The following is a 16,304-nucleotide window of genomic DNA, read 5'->3' on the forward strand; positions in this document are numbered from 1 at the left end:
GGCTACTGTGAAAACAGGATACAGATCTAAATGGGCCTTTGGTTTGATCCAGAAGGGCTCTACTTACATCTAAATCTCTCCCCTGCCCCCAAAATCTGCTCTTCCCTAAATTTTAAAGAAACAGGAGATGTAATCAGAGATCTCTGTCATCTTATCTAGTTAGGTCTGGTTCTAAAGAGAGAATTCACTAAAACACAGTCTATTCAAAACACAATTTTATTCACACGTTCACATATATAGGCGTTCCCATAGTTCTTGGAATGTTCAGATCCCCTCACCCCAATGTACGTGTATGTAGACAGGAAGTTCAAGCACACCACACTGGTCAAAAGGTTGAACTGTATCCTGGGATACTGCAAGTTCACATCTCACTTCTGCTTTAATGCTCAGCATCACCATATGAATTTTAAATAAATTTTATTTTCTCTATGCAGAGAAGAACTCTGGGGGGCTGTTTCTGTAGATGTTCCTACGCATCTGGCTCTCTGGATGGGCTTCACTACCCTGAGAGATTGCAAAGATAATTTTTTTTTATCCCTGTCCCAGTGCTGCCAGAATCTTCTTTCCCACCCCATTCCTCTCTTATTTTCATGCAGTGCTCTGTGTTCTGCAGGGTGGGACAACATCTTATTTTACAGCTAGAACTATTTCCCCTGAGTAGCCATTTTAATTTACTGCAGCAGCAAAGTCTCTTTGTTGGTCAACAAATGTGTGCAACATCTAACCCTTCTTTTCTGCGCTCAACCTTGGGCAATTCAGTGTTCTGTCACAAAATCCGGAATGAATTTGTATCCTACCGTGAAAGTGTAACAGCCACTAGGTGGAGCAAAGTCTTTGCCTAGACTGCAGGTGAGCTACTGACAAAGCAATAAAAGACTTCCCATGCCCACCACAAGCCCCAGAAGCCAGCTGTCTTGTCAGCTTAGAACATATGCTCATTCACTCCATGCAATACCAGGACTGCCAGGAACCAGTACCTCAGAAAATGAGAGTACAAAAATGATTTTTTTAAAAAACACACACACACATCCCGCTGCTTGATTTCCTTAGCTCCTTGTAACTAGGACTTGAGAGCTAACAGATACGTAGGAATTCGTGGCAACTCATGATAAATGAGGTATACAGGGAGACTGCAGTTCAAAAAATACCTGCTGCTCTATCAGCATTTGATATGTTTTAAAGCTTCTCATGTTATAAAAAGGCAAGTCTTGCGGCTAATTAGAAGTAGATGGAACCCAGTTTCCTATTAGCATTAAATGTAGGAAGCTTTAGCTGTTTCACTAATGTTTTATGATAGTAACATTCCCACTGTTTTGTGCCAAGCAGTACTCCAATGCATCCTCTCTAATGAGATCCAAAGTACTGTTTTTCAGTCTCTGTAGCAGCAGAGTGGACCATCTTATTATGAAAGAAGGGTTGACAAGTGGAACCTTAAAGAAGAGAAAAGTAGGGCAGGGCTGTAGAAATGGTGAAGCAGCAGAAATAGGAACTATTGGAGAAGGCTTCATTTTAGAAAGGCTTTCACTAGCAACTTATGAGGTACACATGGCGGTCCTTCAATGCCTTAACTGTAGCAGCTAGGCATTCAGATTATACTTATCTGGTGACAATCTGTTTCCAGGCCCAATTTAATGGACTGATTATTAACCTTTAAAGCAGAAAATGGTTTTGGATCAGACTCTCAGAGCAACTACCTGCACCCATATGAACCTGAAGTTCAGCATTGGAAGTCCTGCTGTGTCAACCACTGGTTAGAACTGGCAATGGGCCGCATATCAAATTCCCTGCAGCAATGGCAACTGCAGGTTTGCTCCACTGGCCATGTATGGCTGGAATCAGTAGAGTCGCCACATCTTCTACCTTCTGTGGCTGCTAATGGTGAAACTCACCATTTGGAAATCCAAGCCTTAGAGATTTCCAAGTCCAGAGACTATGCATCATATGCATTTATGCTCTTAAAATGTCCATAAGGAAGGAATGCAGATAGAAGAATGTCTATGTACAGATATAACTGTGAAATTATCACCAATTTGGCATGGAGTAGTGCTTCCTTAAAGTAGAGATACAAATCCATAGTCTCCCGAGAATACTTATCTATAAAAGGCAAGTTCTTAGTCCTTAAGATTGCAGATGAAATCTCAAAAATAATGTGGCAAATGCCAGGGATAGGAAAAACTGTGGTCTTCTAAGATGATGTTGGATTCCAACTCCCATTAGTTTTAGCCAGCATTGTCAATTGTCAGGGATGATGGATGTTGTAGTTCCATTGTAATCTGGATGTTCCTCACCACTGCCCTAAGTAATACTTCTGTAATGAAATGGCTGCAGTGTCATATGAGAAGCTCCACATTTTATCTTCAACAGAAAACTCTCTCCTGTCATCCTAGTTTGCTACGACTACCACCAGCAGCCACACACACACACACACACACACACACACACACACACACACACAAAACCACATCCTGGTGTCCGGAGGACACAGGAGCTTCAGCTGCCTCCCACAACATTCCTATCCTGGCTCACTCAAATGAAAACACAGGTGAGCCAGGGGAGGGACAGCTGGAGGTCAGCAGCTGCAGAACATTAATCAGATACCCAGGGTAGCTGCATAAAAGGCAAAGTGTGGGAGTATTTGGATAGAGGTCCCAGGAAATTTATTAATGGTGGAGAACAGACACTGGAAGAGGGAAAAGGGCAAGACCAAGGAAGATAGAAATAAATTGAAGTGGCTTCAGTTAGAGTGAGAAAGGAGGGAAATTAAGTCGTGCAGCACAAGTAAGTGAAAATTGCAGAATAGCAAAGGCAGGTAAAGGGAACTGCTACACTATAGACAATCAGACATGGGTACAGGAAACAAAGTTCTACATGTTGGAAATAAAAAATAGTTCAAGCTGTAGTCAGATTGCTTGACAGAACACAGCTTAATTTATAACCTGAGTTGCAGGACCTTGGAGAGCTCCAAGCAAGACAATTGCACACTTGCTCCAACAAGGCCTAAAAATCCAAATGAGACCTTTCTTACTTCTCAGTTCCTACTACTCCTCTCAGGCTCAGGCTCTGTCTTGGAAATGAACGAGCTGAAAGAGCTTGTCTCCTGGCCCAGAACATAGAATCCTATCTCTTCTCCATTAGTTTTCCCTGGTTCATAGCCTGCTCTTGTGAACTAGCAATGGAGAACTTGGGGCCCCAGGTGGGTAGATGTTCCCTTAGGAACATCAGGCTCGCAGGTTGCAGTCTCTGGGATCCCTGTTCATGGCTGAGAGGTTTAGGCTTGTATCTCAGTCTAAACCCTCTGCAACCCTAGCCAGTAGTCCCCTGTCCTCCCCTCTAAATTGGCTGGCTCCTCCCCATGTAGGTCAGAGCCTGAGCCCAGGGCAAAAGCTCATGGTGCGGTCATGAAACAATCTTCTCAAAGCCTTAAGTGTCTGTCTGATTTATGCTGGCAACTGTGGGAGGAGCATAATAATTTTGAATGTCCTCTAATCTTGCAAGTGACCAAGACTGCAGGCTGCATGCAACCCTCCAGGTCTCTCTATTCAGCCTTCAGGACTCTCACCAGACCACACACCCTACTGGATCTATTCTGTGCCCTCCTTAAGTGTCTTTGCTGTGGTGGAATGTATCACTGAAGTGCTTGCCTGGATGGAAAGGTGCATGTGGAGGCTGCTGTATGGCTGGAGTATAGCCTCCTCTTAAAAGAGCAACATATATTGCTCTGTCCAGTATTGTTACCCAGCCTGGGAAGGTTGCCCATGATGGAAAGTGGTCCTTGGGCTGAAAAGGGGTTTGACTCCTGCTTTGAGGGATTTTGCCAGTTTTATGTAATAGACACAAGCCAAACTATTCTCATGTTATGAAGGATTATGCACAAACAAAAACATCTCACAGATATAGCAAGGGTAGAAGCCAATATACCCCATTTCCATCTATAGTTCACTACATTTATATGTTCCCTAAGCAGAACAGAAAATAGAGGATTAGGAAGAAATAAATCTGTTATATATCCTATCAGCTCCTTACCAATGAAGGCAAGCAACAGTTAAACCTATGAATTTCCATTACTCCTTTCTTTTGTACTGAGTAGATGGCTCTGAATCATATGTGCAGGAACATGTAGGAGAGCTAATTTTAAGAGAGGATTTTCATTTGAGGCTCGAGGTACAAACAAGCACCAATAAAAGCCGCAGGCACACAGATCTAATTGCCCAATGGATCATAGGCAAAACTCACCACATGCAATCTCACATCATCTTCTGATGAAAGAAGGAGTCTTATTCACATTCCATACAGTGTAACTGGTGAATGGAGACCCATATGAGATGAAAAACTCAGGTAGGTCAAGCTACTGTTTTGCCACATTTCCAACAGCTGTGATAAGTGGCAGAAGCCTTCTAAAGGAGGCACAGTAGAGCTCAGAACACCCTGAAATGGCCACACCATAAGAATATCTAGTTTCCTGCATCAGATTTGATTAAGAGTAAAATCTAACAACCAGACCTACATCGATGAACTTGGACTTTGAGGCATGGAAGTAGAGACAGGTCAGGAAGGCCTCAGACCCCATTGCAATACCCTTTTAATCTCTTCCAATGCCTCCTACCCAGACATACACAAAAAGAGATTATAGGTGGGTTCTACATCACCACACGGTTAATGCTGTGTTTGCACTGAGTGAAGCAAGGTATTCTGCAGCAGTCATTCATCAGGAAATGGAACTGGTTTCCAGGTTGGAAGGTGATAATCTTGGTGGTCATTTCCAGTATTATTTTACCATAGTTTTCTATAGGTCCCTGTTACCTTGGGGGGTGAGAAGCAAGAAGTTGGATATCAGGATCAATAAGATACATATATTTGCACTGAGATAACACTTTCCATGTTAGGTCCTTTTCAAGAGGTACTTTGTTTTTGTTTACTGAGCTAGAGAAGAACTAAGTACTACTACAACAAGCCCAAACTCTTTTGTATAGTCAACCCTTGCAAGTTCTGGGGGCAAAAGTACTTTCATCATTCCTCTCGTATCAGTAAAACTGCCAAGTTCTCCAGAAACCTCCTCCTATATAAATATAACAAAAACTAGGTCCCTGCTGGTGGTTTTTATGAGTGTAACTTTTACTGGTATGTTTGCTTAGAAAATTGGTTTCATCCCTAAGCACATGGGATTTCTTCCCCCTGGGCCTTTAAAACAATGTATGTGGACAAGAAGTGGCAAGAAGAAAACAAGAAACAGTTGTGTGGATATTTCTTCCTTTCTGCTATTTTTGGGGGCTATAAATTAATTTGAAGATGGCCCTGTGGCTAACACGAGCAGATTGGTTTAACATTATGTGACAGATTGGTTTCATTTAGCCAGGAATATCCAGAGGGTCCTCGTTCCTGAGCAACCAGCATTTGCAGTCTTAAAACACATACAGTTCCCATCCTATTTTTTTTTTTGTTTGCCTTCAAAATGAACACCAAAATTCCTATGGCATGTCCAATGTACAGAAATGTATTCCAAAGAACAAAAATAAAACAATAGTTCCATTTGTCTTCTTAGAAAAAAAAGGGGAATAGGAGAGCTTCTATTGCAGAGCTACTGCAATAAATTTATCTGTTATTTTACATGCAAGCAGAATCCGGTTTTGTGATGATGAGGAAAACGTAGCTGGTTTTAATCCCAGCTATCTCAACTTTAAGTGTCACTATCAAATTTGCTATGGTAGTGTCAGGGTCAGAGCCAGTACGTTGAGAGGAGCCATGAACTCCAGGAAAACCAGTATTCAGGACTAAAGGATTATCTGGGGCCAAAGAGCAAATCAGGATACAGGAATACAGTGCTTGGAAAGATCTTGCTGCTCAAGCAAGACTTAACTGAAACATAAAGAATTTTATACTCCTTCTTCCACATGAAGACCCAGTGGTCAGTTTGAGAATCTGTATCTGTGAATAAGGATGAGTGGATTCAAAGAGCTTAAGTCCCATTATTTCAAAGGAGGGATATTTAATTATGTACTTAACTTTCTCTCCCATTGAAATCAATTACAGAGATTGCTTTGGGCTAATTCCATGGCTAATTTGAAGACATGGCAATTCTCTGAAATTTAGGTAGGAGTATGGGAAGTTGTCATAAACTGAGGCAGACTTAACTGACTTATCCATCTAACTCAGCACTGTTTATTATACAGTACTGGTGGGCAGTGGCTCTCTCGAATTTCAGATATGGACCTTTCCCAGCCCTGCTTACATATGCTAGGGATTTCTGATAAGAAATTATATAAATACCTAGATTGGAAAGTGGTGGTATTTCAAACCGAGTGACATTTTCTCAGAAATAATAAGTGTCCATAATTGTTAGGGATTCAGAGGATTAATGTAAGTAGCCAAAAATAGTTTCCCAACAGATCAGCTATGTCAAAGTCTTTCAAGCCTTTGCAAAGTTTTATTCTGCATGGTTTCTATGAAGAATTGCAAGGAATGCAGCACAATAGGCAAAGAGAAGACATTTGGTAGACTATCCAAGATCCATGACTGGACAGTAGCATTTCTAGGCACGATTCTGAGAAAGTACCAGTCAGCTAACCTGGACAACCAGTAGTGATGTATGGAATTATGGAAGTGAGAGCTGGACCATAAAGAAGGCTGACTGCCGAAAAATTGATGCTTGTGAATTATGGTGCTGGAGGAGACTCTTGAGACTCCCATGGACTGCAAGAAGATCAAACCTATCCATTCTTAAGGAAATCAGCCCTGAGTGCTCACTGGAAGGACAGATCATGAAGCTGAGGCTCCAATACTTTGGCCACCTCATGAGAAGAGAAGACTCCCTGGAAAAGACCCTGATGTTGGGAAAGATTGAGGGCACAAGGAGAAGGGGATGACAGAGGACGAGATGGTTGGACAGTGTTCTCAAAGCTACCAGCATGAGTTTGACCAAACTGAGGGAGGCAGTGGAAGACAGAAGTGCCTAGCGTGCTCTGGTCCATGGGGTCACAAAGAGTGGGACACGACTAAACGACTAAACAAAGCAACAACCTGGACAAAAGGAAGGTGAGAAAATGCCTGTGGCACAGTTGTGCTCTGCCCAACCTGTCTCTTTAAGATTACTACCCTTGGCAGAAGGAACTGGTTGTTCCAGGAGCTGGTTGTTGACTGAATGCGTCTGTCATCTGAACTTGGTTGAAAAACTGCAGGAGTCAACACTTGGCCCACTTTGGGTGAAAAGAGTAAAAGGAAGGGGTCAGCAATATGGGGCCTAATCAAGACAGCTCAATGATTACAGCTAGACTTAGCATCCACCTGAGGTGGGTGGATGGATGGGGAATGAAGCCCTCTCTGACTGACTTTGTCTATTTCCTTTTCCTGGAAAAAGAAGAGCAAATAGGCCTCTCTGATCCCATTGCAAAGAGCACAATTACTCATCCCCAAGCTCTAATGGCTTCTTGAAATGCTCAGCTGCTCTTGATGACTAATCTGCTAAGTAAAATAAGTGATGCCTAGCAAAGCAGCACACTCCAAATCCAGCTTTAGCTTTATATTATGAATGACACTGGTAATTAAATCAGCAGATACTCAAAATCTGGTGACTCAGCCTTTGTACTAGTGACTTTTAACTTTTGTCCATGAAACTATAAATAAGTAAGGTATGATCATTTACTGAAAAATGTTTGCAGGTAAAACTTTGAGTTTCAAGATGAGAATCATTCTGGTTATAAAGAAAGTAAGGCTGTGTCCAAATTAGAAAACACGTCATATGTCATTTGTTTTGTCCTTCATTTAATTGACTGCTACTATGGTCCCCCTCACAAAAATGCCTGCGGTGATCTTGAGATAGAGAATCTAAAGGATGTAATGATGACCACTAACCTGGATGGCTTTGAAAAGGGGATTGTGTGTTCTTATGTAGGATGGATCCTGAATTCATCAGACTTAGTTTGTGGTAGAAAAAAATAGCAGATGAAATTTGCAAAAGAACAGTTCAGGGATTTACAAAGTTGTTCTAAAACTTCCCCGGAGACCCAGCTGTTTGGAGGGAGTAGCTTCTGACCAAGCACATCCCTAGACAGAACAGCCATTTCCCCACTGATTGAAGAATGCCCCATTTTATTTATAAGAATCACCCAAGGCAGCAATAGCTGTATCTGGGGTCTCACCATATCAAACATGTAGATGGAGCATTTGCACAACCAGATATTTAGAGTATCACTCACCAATGGGAATAAGCTCCTTATGCATGAAATACATTCCACAATATAGCAATGCTAATTTTTCCCAGCCTAATTAAAGTAAACCATTCAAGTGACCATCTTCAGGATGTTGTTTTTGAAGCGGAAGACTAGGATTTTCCTGAGCTTCAGTCATGCAGAGTGCTGAAAGAAATCCCTTTGAGTGTAGACTCACAGATAGCATGTAAAATCCAGACAAATGGTTGCTTTGCCAGTGATTCCCATTTTGCAGCAAACAGGTTATTAGTGTGGGACTCTGTACAAGGAGCCTGCATTCAAAAAGCCTGTTCATTATTAATGGAATATGAGCTTTTGACATCAAAGGGGATCCATTATGTATGCTAAACGGTGGTGTGAGAGAAAAGAAGGACCTGCATTTCAAGTCCTCTCGGTGCTTTTGTCCCTTGTAAATCAATCAAGCTTGACAGATACTTTAAGGAGAGTAATCTTTTCAATGATACTGTCAATGGATAACATAATGGAACATTGTCTTGATGCTGTGTGAAGACATGAAGCTAGTCAATTACAGACAACACTTCATGCAGCCGCCAGCTTTCACTTGAAGCAATTCTAGGGAAGTATTCTAATCCTTACAAATGTCTGCTGTAGCATACAATGTAAATGAGACCTCCTGAAGCTTCAGAAAAATAATTAGCTACAACAGTGGCCCATTCCCACACTTCTCGAACATGGGCATGATAACGTTTACTGTGCAGTTTTCCGTCCTTCTGGAGCGTTCGGTGCCTGCTGTGTATTTATATACACAGCTTTCTAATTGTCACCGCTTTGTTCCTCACACCCACAAAGGCTTATATCGAGAGTGTCATATCTGCACATATCTCTTAACAAAGAAATCCTGGTAGCCTGGCCAACTGTATTCCTTGCTGTTCTTACTACTATAGCTCAAGACACTACTAGGGCTTGTTTATTTAGAAAGAGTCGAGAGTTTTGCAACCATGTGGGACGGTCACAGGATTGTAAAGACCTCAACATGACAAGGGTTTCTGACACTAAGGCAGAGATATGCAACAGGGGCATCCCTGTTACATGTTGGGAAGTGCCCAAAGATTAGCTCATGTCATCCAATGTCAGCAATAGAGAACAGTAAGGGCCACCAGTAGTACCTGGTGGAGAAGGGGTATCCATAATAAAGCATGCCACGGATTTTGCACCCCTCTGGTTAAACATTTGCAGATCTCTATTTTTAAACAAGATTTCTTTTTTAAAAAAACAAACACATCCAAGTACAACAGAAGGAATGTGAGGTGCCAGTTTAAACATGTGGATCAACAAGACAGTGAGGCTATTAGTTTGGGGCCTGCTATTTTGTCCAACGATAACTGGCATTTGAGTCTTGTTCCAAGTGAATTCCTCCCTGTACAAGGTCACACACCAAAACTGCTGAGTCAGTGTGAGAAGCTGTGAGCCAGCAGCTCCCAGAATAATCTCAAATACGCTGGCTGCCAGCATGTGCTGAAGCCTGCCAGTTGCCTCTGGAAGTGACCTGGAGCAGGAGGCAAACAATGTTTATTTGATTGTTGGCACCTACTTTCTCTCTTCCTAAAAGGCTTCTCTTCCTCTATAAACAACAACAACAACCATCACTACCAAATGACAAGGATATGCACCCTTCCTTCCAAAATAGAATTAATTTAGTTTGTATTTTATCCAATATGAGAAGATACATAGTAGCAGCAGTTTAACAATTCAAGCCTGGCATATAATAACAGTCTTAAAGGGTCGAGTAAGTTGTCCCAGCTAGTCCTGAACCAAATGGTGATCTAGGCAAGGAAAATGTTTGGCTCCCACTCCATTTGTTTTTAAAAACTTGCTTTTTTTCATTTTTTACATTTGTAACCTAGTTCATTATTTCAATGCACAATCTGCAAGCCTGTTTTATCTTTGTCATATAAGACAATATGTTTGCCTGCACTGATTTGACCACAATCAGCCATATGCACATAATTTGGTAAATTTCCACAAGGATAAAATATAGCAATCTTGTTAATGCAATATTGGCCACACAGACTGGCAGCTTTACAAGTAAATATGAAACCACAGCATTAGAACTGCAGAACATGGGTAGCCTTTTTGTAAAACCCACCATCTCCCTTGGGCTAAGTTCACAATGAAAACCTCCCTCTTTAGAGCTGCTATTTTCCCCACAATGCATCATTATTTAAGTGACCATTGTTCAAACTCCCACCCTCAATGGCACCATCTTGCTTCTACCCCCAAAGGCACTGCAGGTGCTATTTAAAAGTTTAAAACCAGACATACTAATTGCAATCATTCTACTGACTTCACATCTATTTGGACCCCTAAAAAGACCAAGATGCTTTTTTGTGTGTGTTTGGGACTGGGCACACTGCTTCCCAGTCAAAACTATACTAGAATCCTGGATTCCTCCATCATTTTCTAAGATTCTGACTCAGGGTAGGCCATCAAAAGAATCAAAGAGATTTGATCCCTGGACAATTAAATTACGGCTTTAATGTGCACACATCCCTACCCAAGCACTGTCACAAATCCAAGTGCATGTCTTGCCTTAGTTTGTTTATCAGCTCTGCATTGCAAAGTCTTTTCTTTTTTCTTTTTTTTTGGCCATTTTTATTAAGTGAAACCATGAGATGCAAACAATTTCTATACAGTACTGTGAGGTGGGGAAAGCCCTTCAGGCTAGCATTATTGCTAGTAGACAAATGGGACTCTCTGTTGATTGCTTTGTTTCCAATATGCAGACTCAGCTGCTTTACGTTGTTTCTGTGCAGGAAAAGCCAGGGAGGCCCTTTATAGCATGTTCCCTCTTCCTGCACCTTCAAAATATGGGTTATTAGGATGATATTGGCTGTGACTGGAATAATGCAAGATTAAACACAACTCAGCAGCTGGAACATCCATTGATGGCATATTCTGGCTGGCTGGCTGGCCTCAGAAAAAAAATAAAGCACTGAGGAGAAAGGAAAAGGGGAAAAAATAAAGACCAGGTCAGGTTGCGGGGGGTGGGGTGGGGGTGGGAGGGGAGGGGAGAGAAATATCTATCCAATATAGTATTTAAGGGATACAACATAACATCCCATTTTGACAAACAAACAAAAGTTTTTGTATCAAGTACATTTTTCAGTTAACCACCTTGCTGGATCAGACCACTGTTCCATCTAGTTCAGCACAATACTTCCAAAAGTGACTTGCCATATGTCTCTGGCAGCTCCCAGCCTCCCCCTGAAGTCCAACTCCTGGTAGTGAAGGATAAGCTATATTGCCTCTGAACATGGCACTTCCATTGAGGCCAAAAATCTATTCTAACTCTGTCCTCTGCCATCAGCCCCAGCCAGCATGACTGAAGGGTCAGCAATGATGGCAGTTCCAGTCTAGCAACATCTGAAGGCAGTGCTGTAATTACGTATAAGCTAAACAAGCTATAGCTTAGGGCACCACCTTTTTGGGGGTCCCAAAAAAGTTTAAAGAAAAATGTGGATGTACATTTCCAAAATATAAGATAAAAAACAAATTACTTTGATAAAATACATATTTTGTTATGTGCAAATGGCTTTAGATACCTATTAGGTCCATAAATTACCATATAGCAAAAAAAACAGTGGCAATTTGTTGTTGACAAAGGACAGCTGGGCATATAAAGGGCCCCATTACCTTCAGTAGCTTAGGGCCTCATCAAATCTAAATCTGGCCCTGTCTGAAGGCATATGTTCCTCGCCCGTCTCATAAACCCAGTATGCAGTCAGTTGCAAATGTGACCAGTCTCTACTGGTTGTGAGAATGCTGCCACAACAAAAGTGAATCTACCAAGTAGCAGCAACACACACATATCTCAGCCATCATGGCTTGAATGGAGCATGGGCTGCCTGAAGACTCTGGCACTGCCAAAGGCTGAATGAGTTGTATGAATAGACACCTATTTAATAATACAAAAATGAAGGGAAGGGAAGGGGGAAGGAAATACAGTAGAAAAGAGAGAGAGAGAGAGAGTTGCTTACAAAGGAGAAGTCTTCAGCATTCTGGCAGAGTAGCTTGGGGAAAATAGCCTGTCTCTGAAATCTTTCCTCGTCTTCAAAAATGTTCCCATACATAAAGCCATTCATCATCGTGGAGTGAGCATGGATGTCGATATAGAATTCCAGGGTAACTTTCTGTATAGAAAATATATACATGCACACAAAAGATAAATTGAAAACATATTTCAAAAGGGAACTCAGCTATAAAAGCAACAATGTCATCCCTGAAAATCAAAACATATAGCAGTAGGAAGTGTTGTGCCAGAATGAAGACAGTGTACCAATTAGGGCTGCTTCAGGTCTTTTCCAAAGTGGCACACACAGCCCTAAAGCTGACATTCCTGTGCAGATGTTTCTCTTTAAGATGCTCACACATCTCGGCCCACTCTTGAATGGAAATTTTCCACTCATCCATATGGAAATTGCTGGTTTTACCCAGACCTAAAGATCTGAACCGAAGAGAAAAAGAAGTATTCAGTTTACATCTCTGTAAGAAAAAGAGAATGGTGGAGTTCATTGATTATCCATGCCAAACAATTACAAACAGTCTACAGGTTATTTCATACAGTCATTTTTTCAGGAAGAAGTCACTACGGGTGATAAATCATTATAAAGCTTCTGTACATTTGTACCTAAAACTGTTTCCTTGTGTAGTGAATGCTTGTAGGAATTTTTCACCTCATGGTGACATTCCCTTATACAAAAGACATTCTGAGCACTTGAAAAGGTGAAATCTGGTAGATGGACATGTAAAGAGAGTGAGAAAAATATTTTAGGCTGTAATCCTATACCTGCTCACCTGGGAGTAAGCCTCATTAAACTCAATGGGACTTATTTCTAAGTAGACACGTATAGGATTGCACTGCCAAATTTTATAAGCTACAGTGAAGATTCTGAAGGCCTTGGAAATCCTTGTAATTAAGAAGCAGGATATGTACCTTATAAATAAATGAATAAAACACATTAAGAGTATAAAACAAAAGCATGGGAAAGAAGATTAAAACTGATGGTTAAAATCAATGCAGTATTAAAGGGTGAGCCTTCCATCTTGAGTCAAAATAGCATCTAATTGTGTCCAAACACAGGTGAAAACCTGCACCTTGATCCCTGGAACCATCATGAAATATTTGGTTAAAATCAATGCAGTTTTGAAAGCTTCAGTCCACTACCTTGAATCCAAATGGTGTTGTTGTTGAATCTCGGGAACCATCGTGCAAAATTTGCTCACAGTATCTCAAGAGGTGTCCATTTGCATACTGAACAAAAATTACAACCCCCATCACCCTTGACAATTGGCCATGTTGACCAATGGGAACTGTAGTCCAAGAACATCTGTATGGTACTAGGTTGGGGAAGGCTGTCTTAGAGTATATTTTCAATGCTTTGTAAGCTGTAGTCAGAACTCAATTACAAGAGTGAAAATCAACCAACAATCAAATACCCCTTCACTTCTCATTACACAGTAGCCCAACCCCTCTCAGTAACATGGCCGACTTTGCACTCGTAATTACCTCTTAGAGGGCCAGTTGCCGGGCAGCTCTACCAGTTAGGAGAATGGCATTTTAGTATTATACATGTTCTTTTTTTATGAGTCACATTTGATGATGATAAAAAAAATGAAACATCCTTCCCATTCATTTGCCCAGCAATGGATTCATTGTTAATGTAACACAAATATTCGTAGCAGAAAGATTCTCTTTGTTTGGAACTACAAAGAAGGCTTCCTGGCCTTATAATGGCCAGCACTTGCAGAGTTATTCTACTGCTATACTTCAGCTTTCCACTTCATTTTGCTGGTATTCAGTGTGTTACGGAATATGACTATGGAGAGCTGTTTTGGAGCATGGTACCACAGTTGAATTAAGGTACATACTCTATTTTTTCAAAGAAAACAACAATCTCACTTCATAATGCAATTGTTTCTTGTATAAATTTTTCTGGAATAAAAGGCATCTATGATACAAAAGGAAATAAAGGCTACAGCAACGTTACTCAAAATGGAGGGCGCAAGATCCAATGGCATGTCAGCTACATTTGTCTGCTGCCAAAGTTAATCACAGGAATTACTCTCTAGTTTATAGACTTTCATGGGTGGGGAAGAACCCAACAAGCTCAAAACCTGGCAAATGCCATATTCAATCATGCCACAGTAATGAAGAATTAAGTCTTTATGGCAAAGGATGAAGATAGCAGAGAAGAAAATATGGCAGTGATTTATAGAAAGCATGGTGATTTGCCAGGTCTAATTATCACAAAGGATTGGTAACCCTGTTCCAAGGTCCACAAATTCCCTTCTGTTCATGGAAATGTCTCTGATCGGGTGACAGCTTCCCTGAATGGAAGGTGCCTTTCCCTCTGCAGTACTCTGCATGCCCCAGTCTGCTCCAGTTGTTTGCAGAATTGAAAAGGATATGTGTGGGGGTGACAGAGGAAGTTGCATGGGAAAGGGAAATTTGTTAGTATCCCCTCCCTTCACTGATCCCTCCACTGGATCAGACAACCTTTCAGAAATGAAGGACACCTCTGGATACAACACAGTATCTTTGTGAATGTGCCTTGACATTGGGCTGTTGATATATACGGAATATTAATGCCAAACTCCAACCAAATAAAACTGAGTACCTGGCCCAAAGTCAAAGGTATGTTGGCTCAAAGGGGCTTCCAGGCAGGGCTTAATATTCCAAAAGGCTGATTCAGATATTATAAACAGGTTATCATCAAAGGTTTCTTAAGGTGTTTTTTACTCTTTAGATTTTGCTCAGAAAGGATAGATCTGGATTAAATGCAGAGGGGAATGTGGCTAGCACTTTGGTGCTGATGGCATTGTGTGGATGCTGTGAAGGATTTGCATGCATAAGCAGCAGCGATCCTGTAATAAAAACCCCTCCTCAAAGCACTCAAAATACCATGTCTTAATTGACTGATGAAATGTAACCTCAATTGCCAAGTTGCAAATTGTCCCTTTAACCCAATCTAAGAAACAGGAAATGAAACCACCATGGTGTGTCCTGCACATTCCCCTTCAGCCATTTGACACCCCGCCCCTTCCTGCCTCTTGCACTGAGTGGCAGGTGTGTACTCTCACAGCTTAAAGATTGCTAGACCACATTTCACTGACACACAATTTTGCTGATAATTATGCTTAAAAAAAAAAAGTTTTAGAATTCTCCAGCACTTGAAGAAACATTAGTTGCCAAAATCACACTGCCTGGAGCTTTCTGTAACTAAAAGCCAAAAATATGTGGAAGCAAATCAAACCGTGAAGCTTTGAATTTAAAATCAACCAACAAATGATAATAGAAAACACTATGCAATGTTTAGCCATAATAACAATACCTTACAGGTATTATCAAGATAAAGTAAACATTGGTTGCATAGATGTTCCAGATTTCCTAGATAATTAAAGGTATATTTCATTTCATTATTATAAGCCAGTTTTTTCCAAGCCAAAGTCTCTTTGAGCATGTCTGTTCTTATAACTATCCTCAACCAAAGGAGGATGGGGATCAAGAATTAATTATCGAAGGCAGCAATCTAGAAACAACAACAAAAATGTTGAATTTTGAGATGTTACAAAACCCAATAATCATCCTTCATACTTTCCCAACCTTTCCTTGTGCATTCCATGAAGTATTGGAGGAAAGTGTGTTCATTCTGCATTTTCATTTCATAATCTTGATGACTTTGGAAGACCATTAATTAAACAGCCCAAGGAAAAATGATATGAACAGCCTGGGCTGCTAGGACCACATTTGATATCCCAATGCAATTATGATTCTTAAGCACAGAGATTTCTTTTTTTAAAAAAATCAATAAAAGCTATAAAACAAAAAGGGATAAATGTGTATTTAGCCCCAAACACAAGTCACTGGAGAGGAAAGCAATGCAGGGAAAAGGTAGTGCTGGAAACCAGCTGTCACTTCAATATAGATTTTATTAATTTTCTGCTATAACCCTGAACTAAGAAGGAATTGAAGGGCTTCCTTTACTCAGATATTGTACAAGAAAAGAATGGAATCATCACTCCCACTTTACTTTATGGAGGATTTAATTCATGGAGTTAACACCAGTGCTCATTTGAAAGTAT

General features: G+C 40.8%; 1 protein-coding gene across 1 annotated transcript in view; it reads right to left on the reverse strand.

The window, feature by feature from the left end:
- The window catches only part of BEND5 (BEN domain containing 5), a 736,551-nt gene that overhangs the window by 53,789 nt on the left and 666,458 nt on the right, over positions 1–16,304 (reverse strand). The window contains exon 10 of the mRNA XM_083742456.1: positions 12,200–12,352. Coding sequence (XP_083598582.1) covers positions 12,200–12,352 — 153 coding nt within the window. The remainder of the gene's footprint in view (positions 1–12,199; positions 12,353–16,304) is intronic.

This window comes from Podarcis gaigeae, assembly GCF_964106915.1.
Source record: "Podarcis gaigeae genome assembly, chromosome: 6".
Classification (NCBI taxonomy): Eukaryota; Metazoa; Chordata; class Lepidosauria; order Squamata; family Lacertidae; genus Podarcis; species Podarcis gaigeae.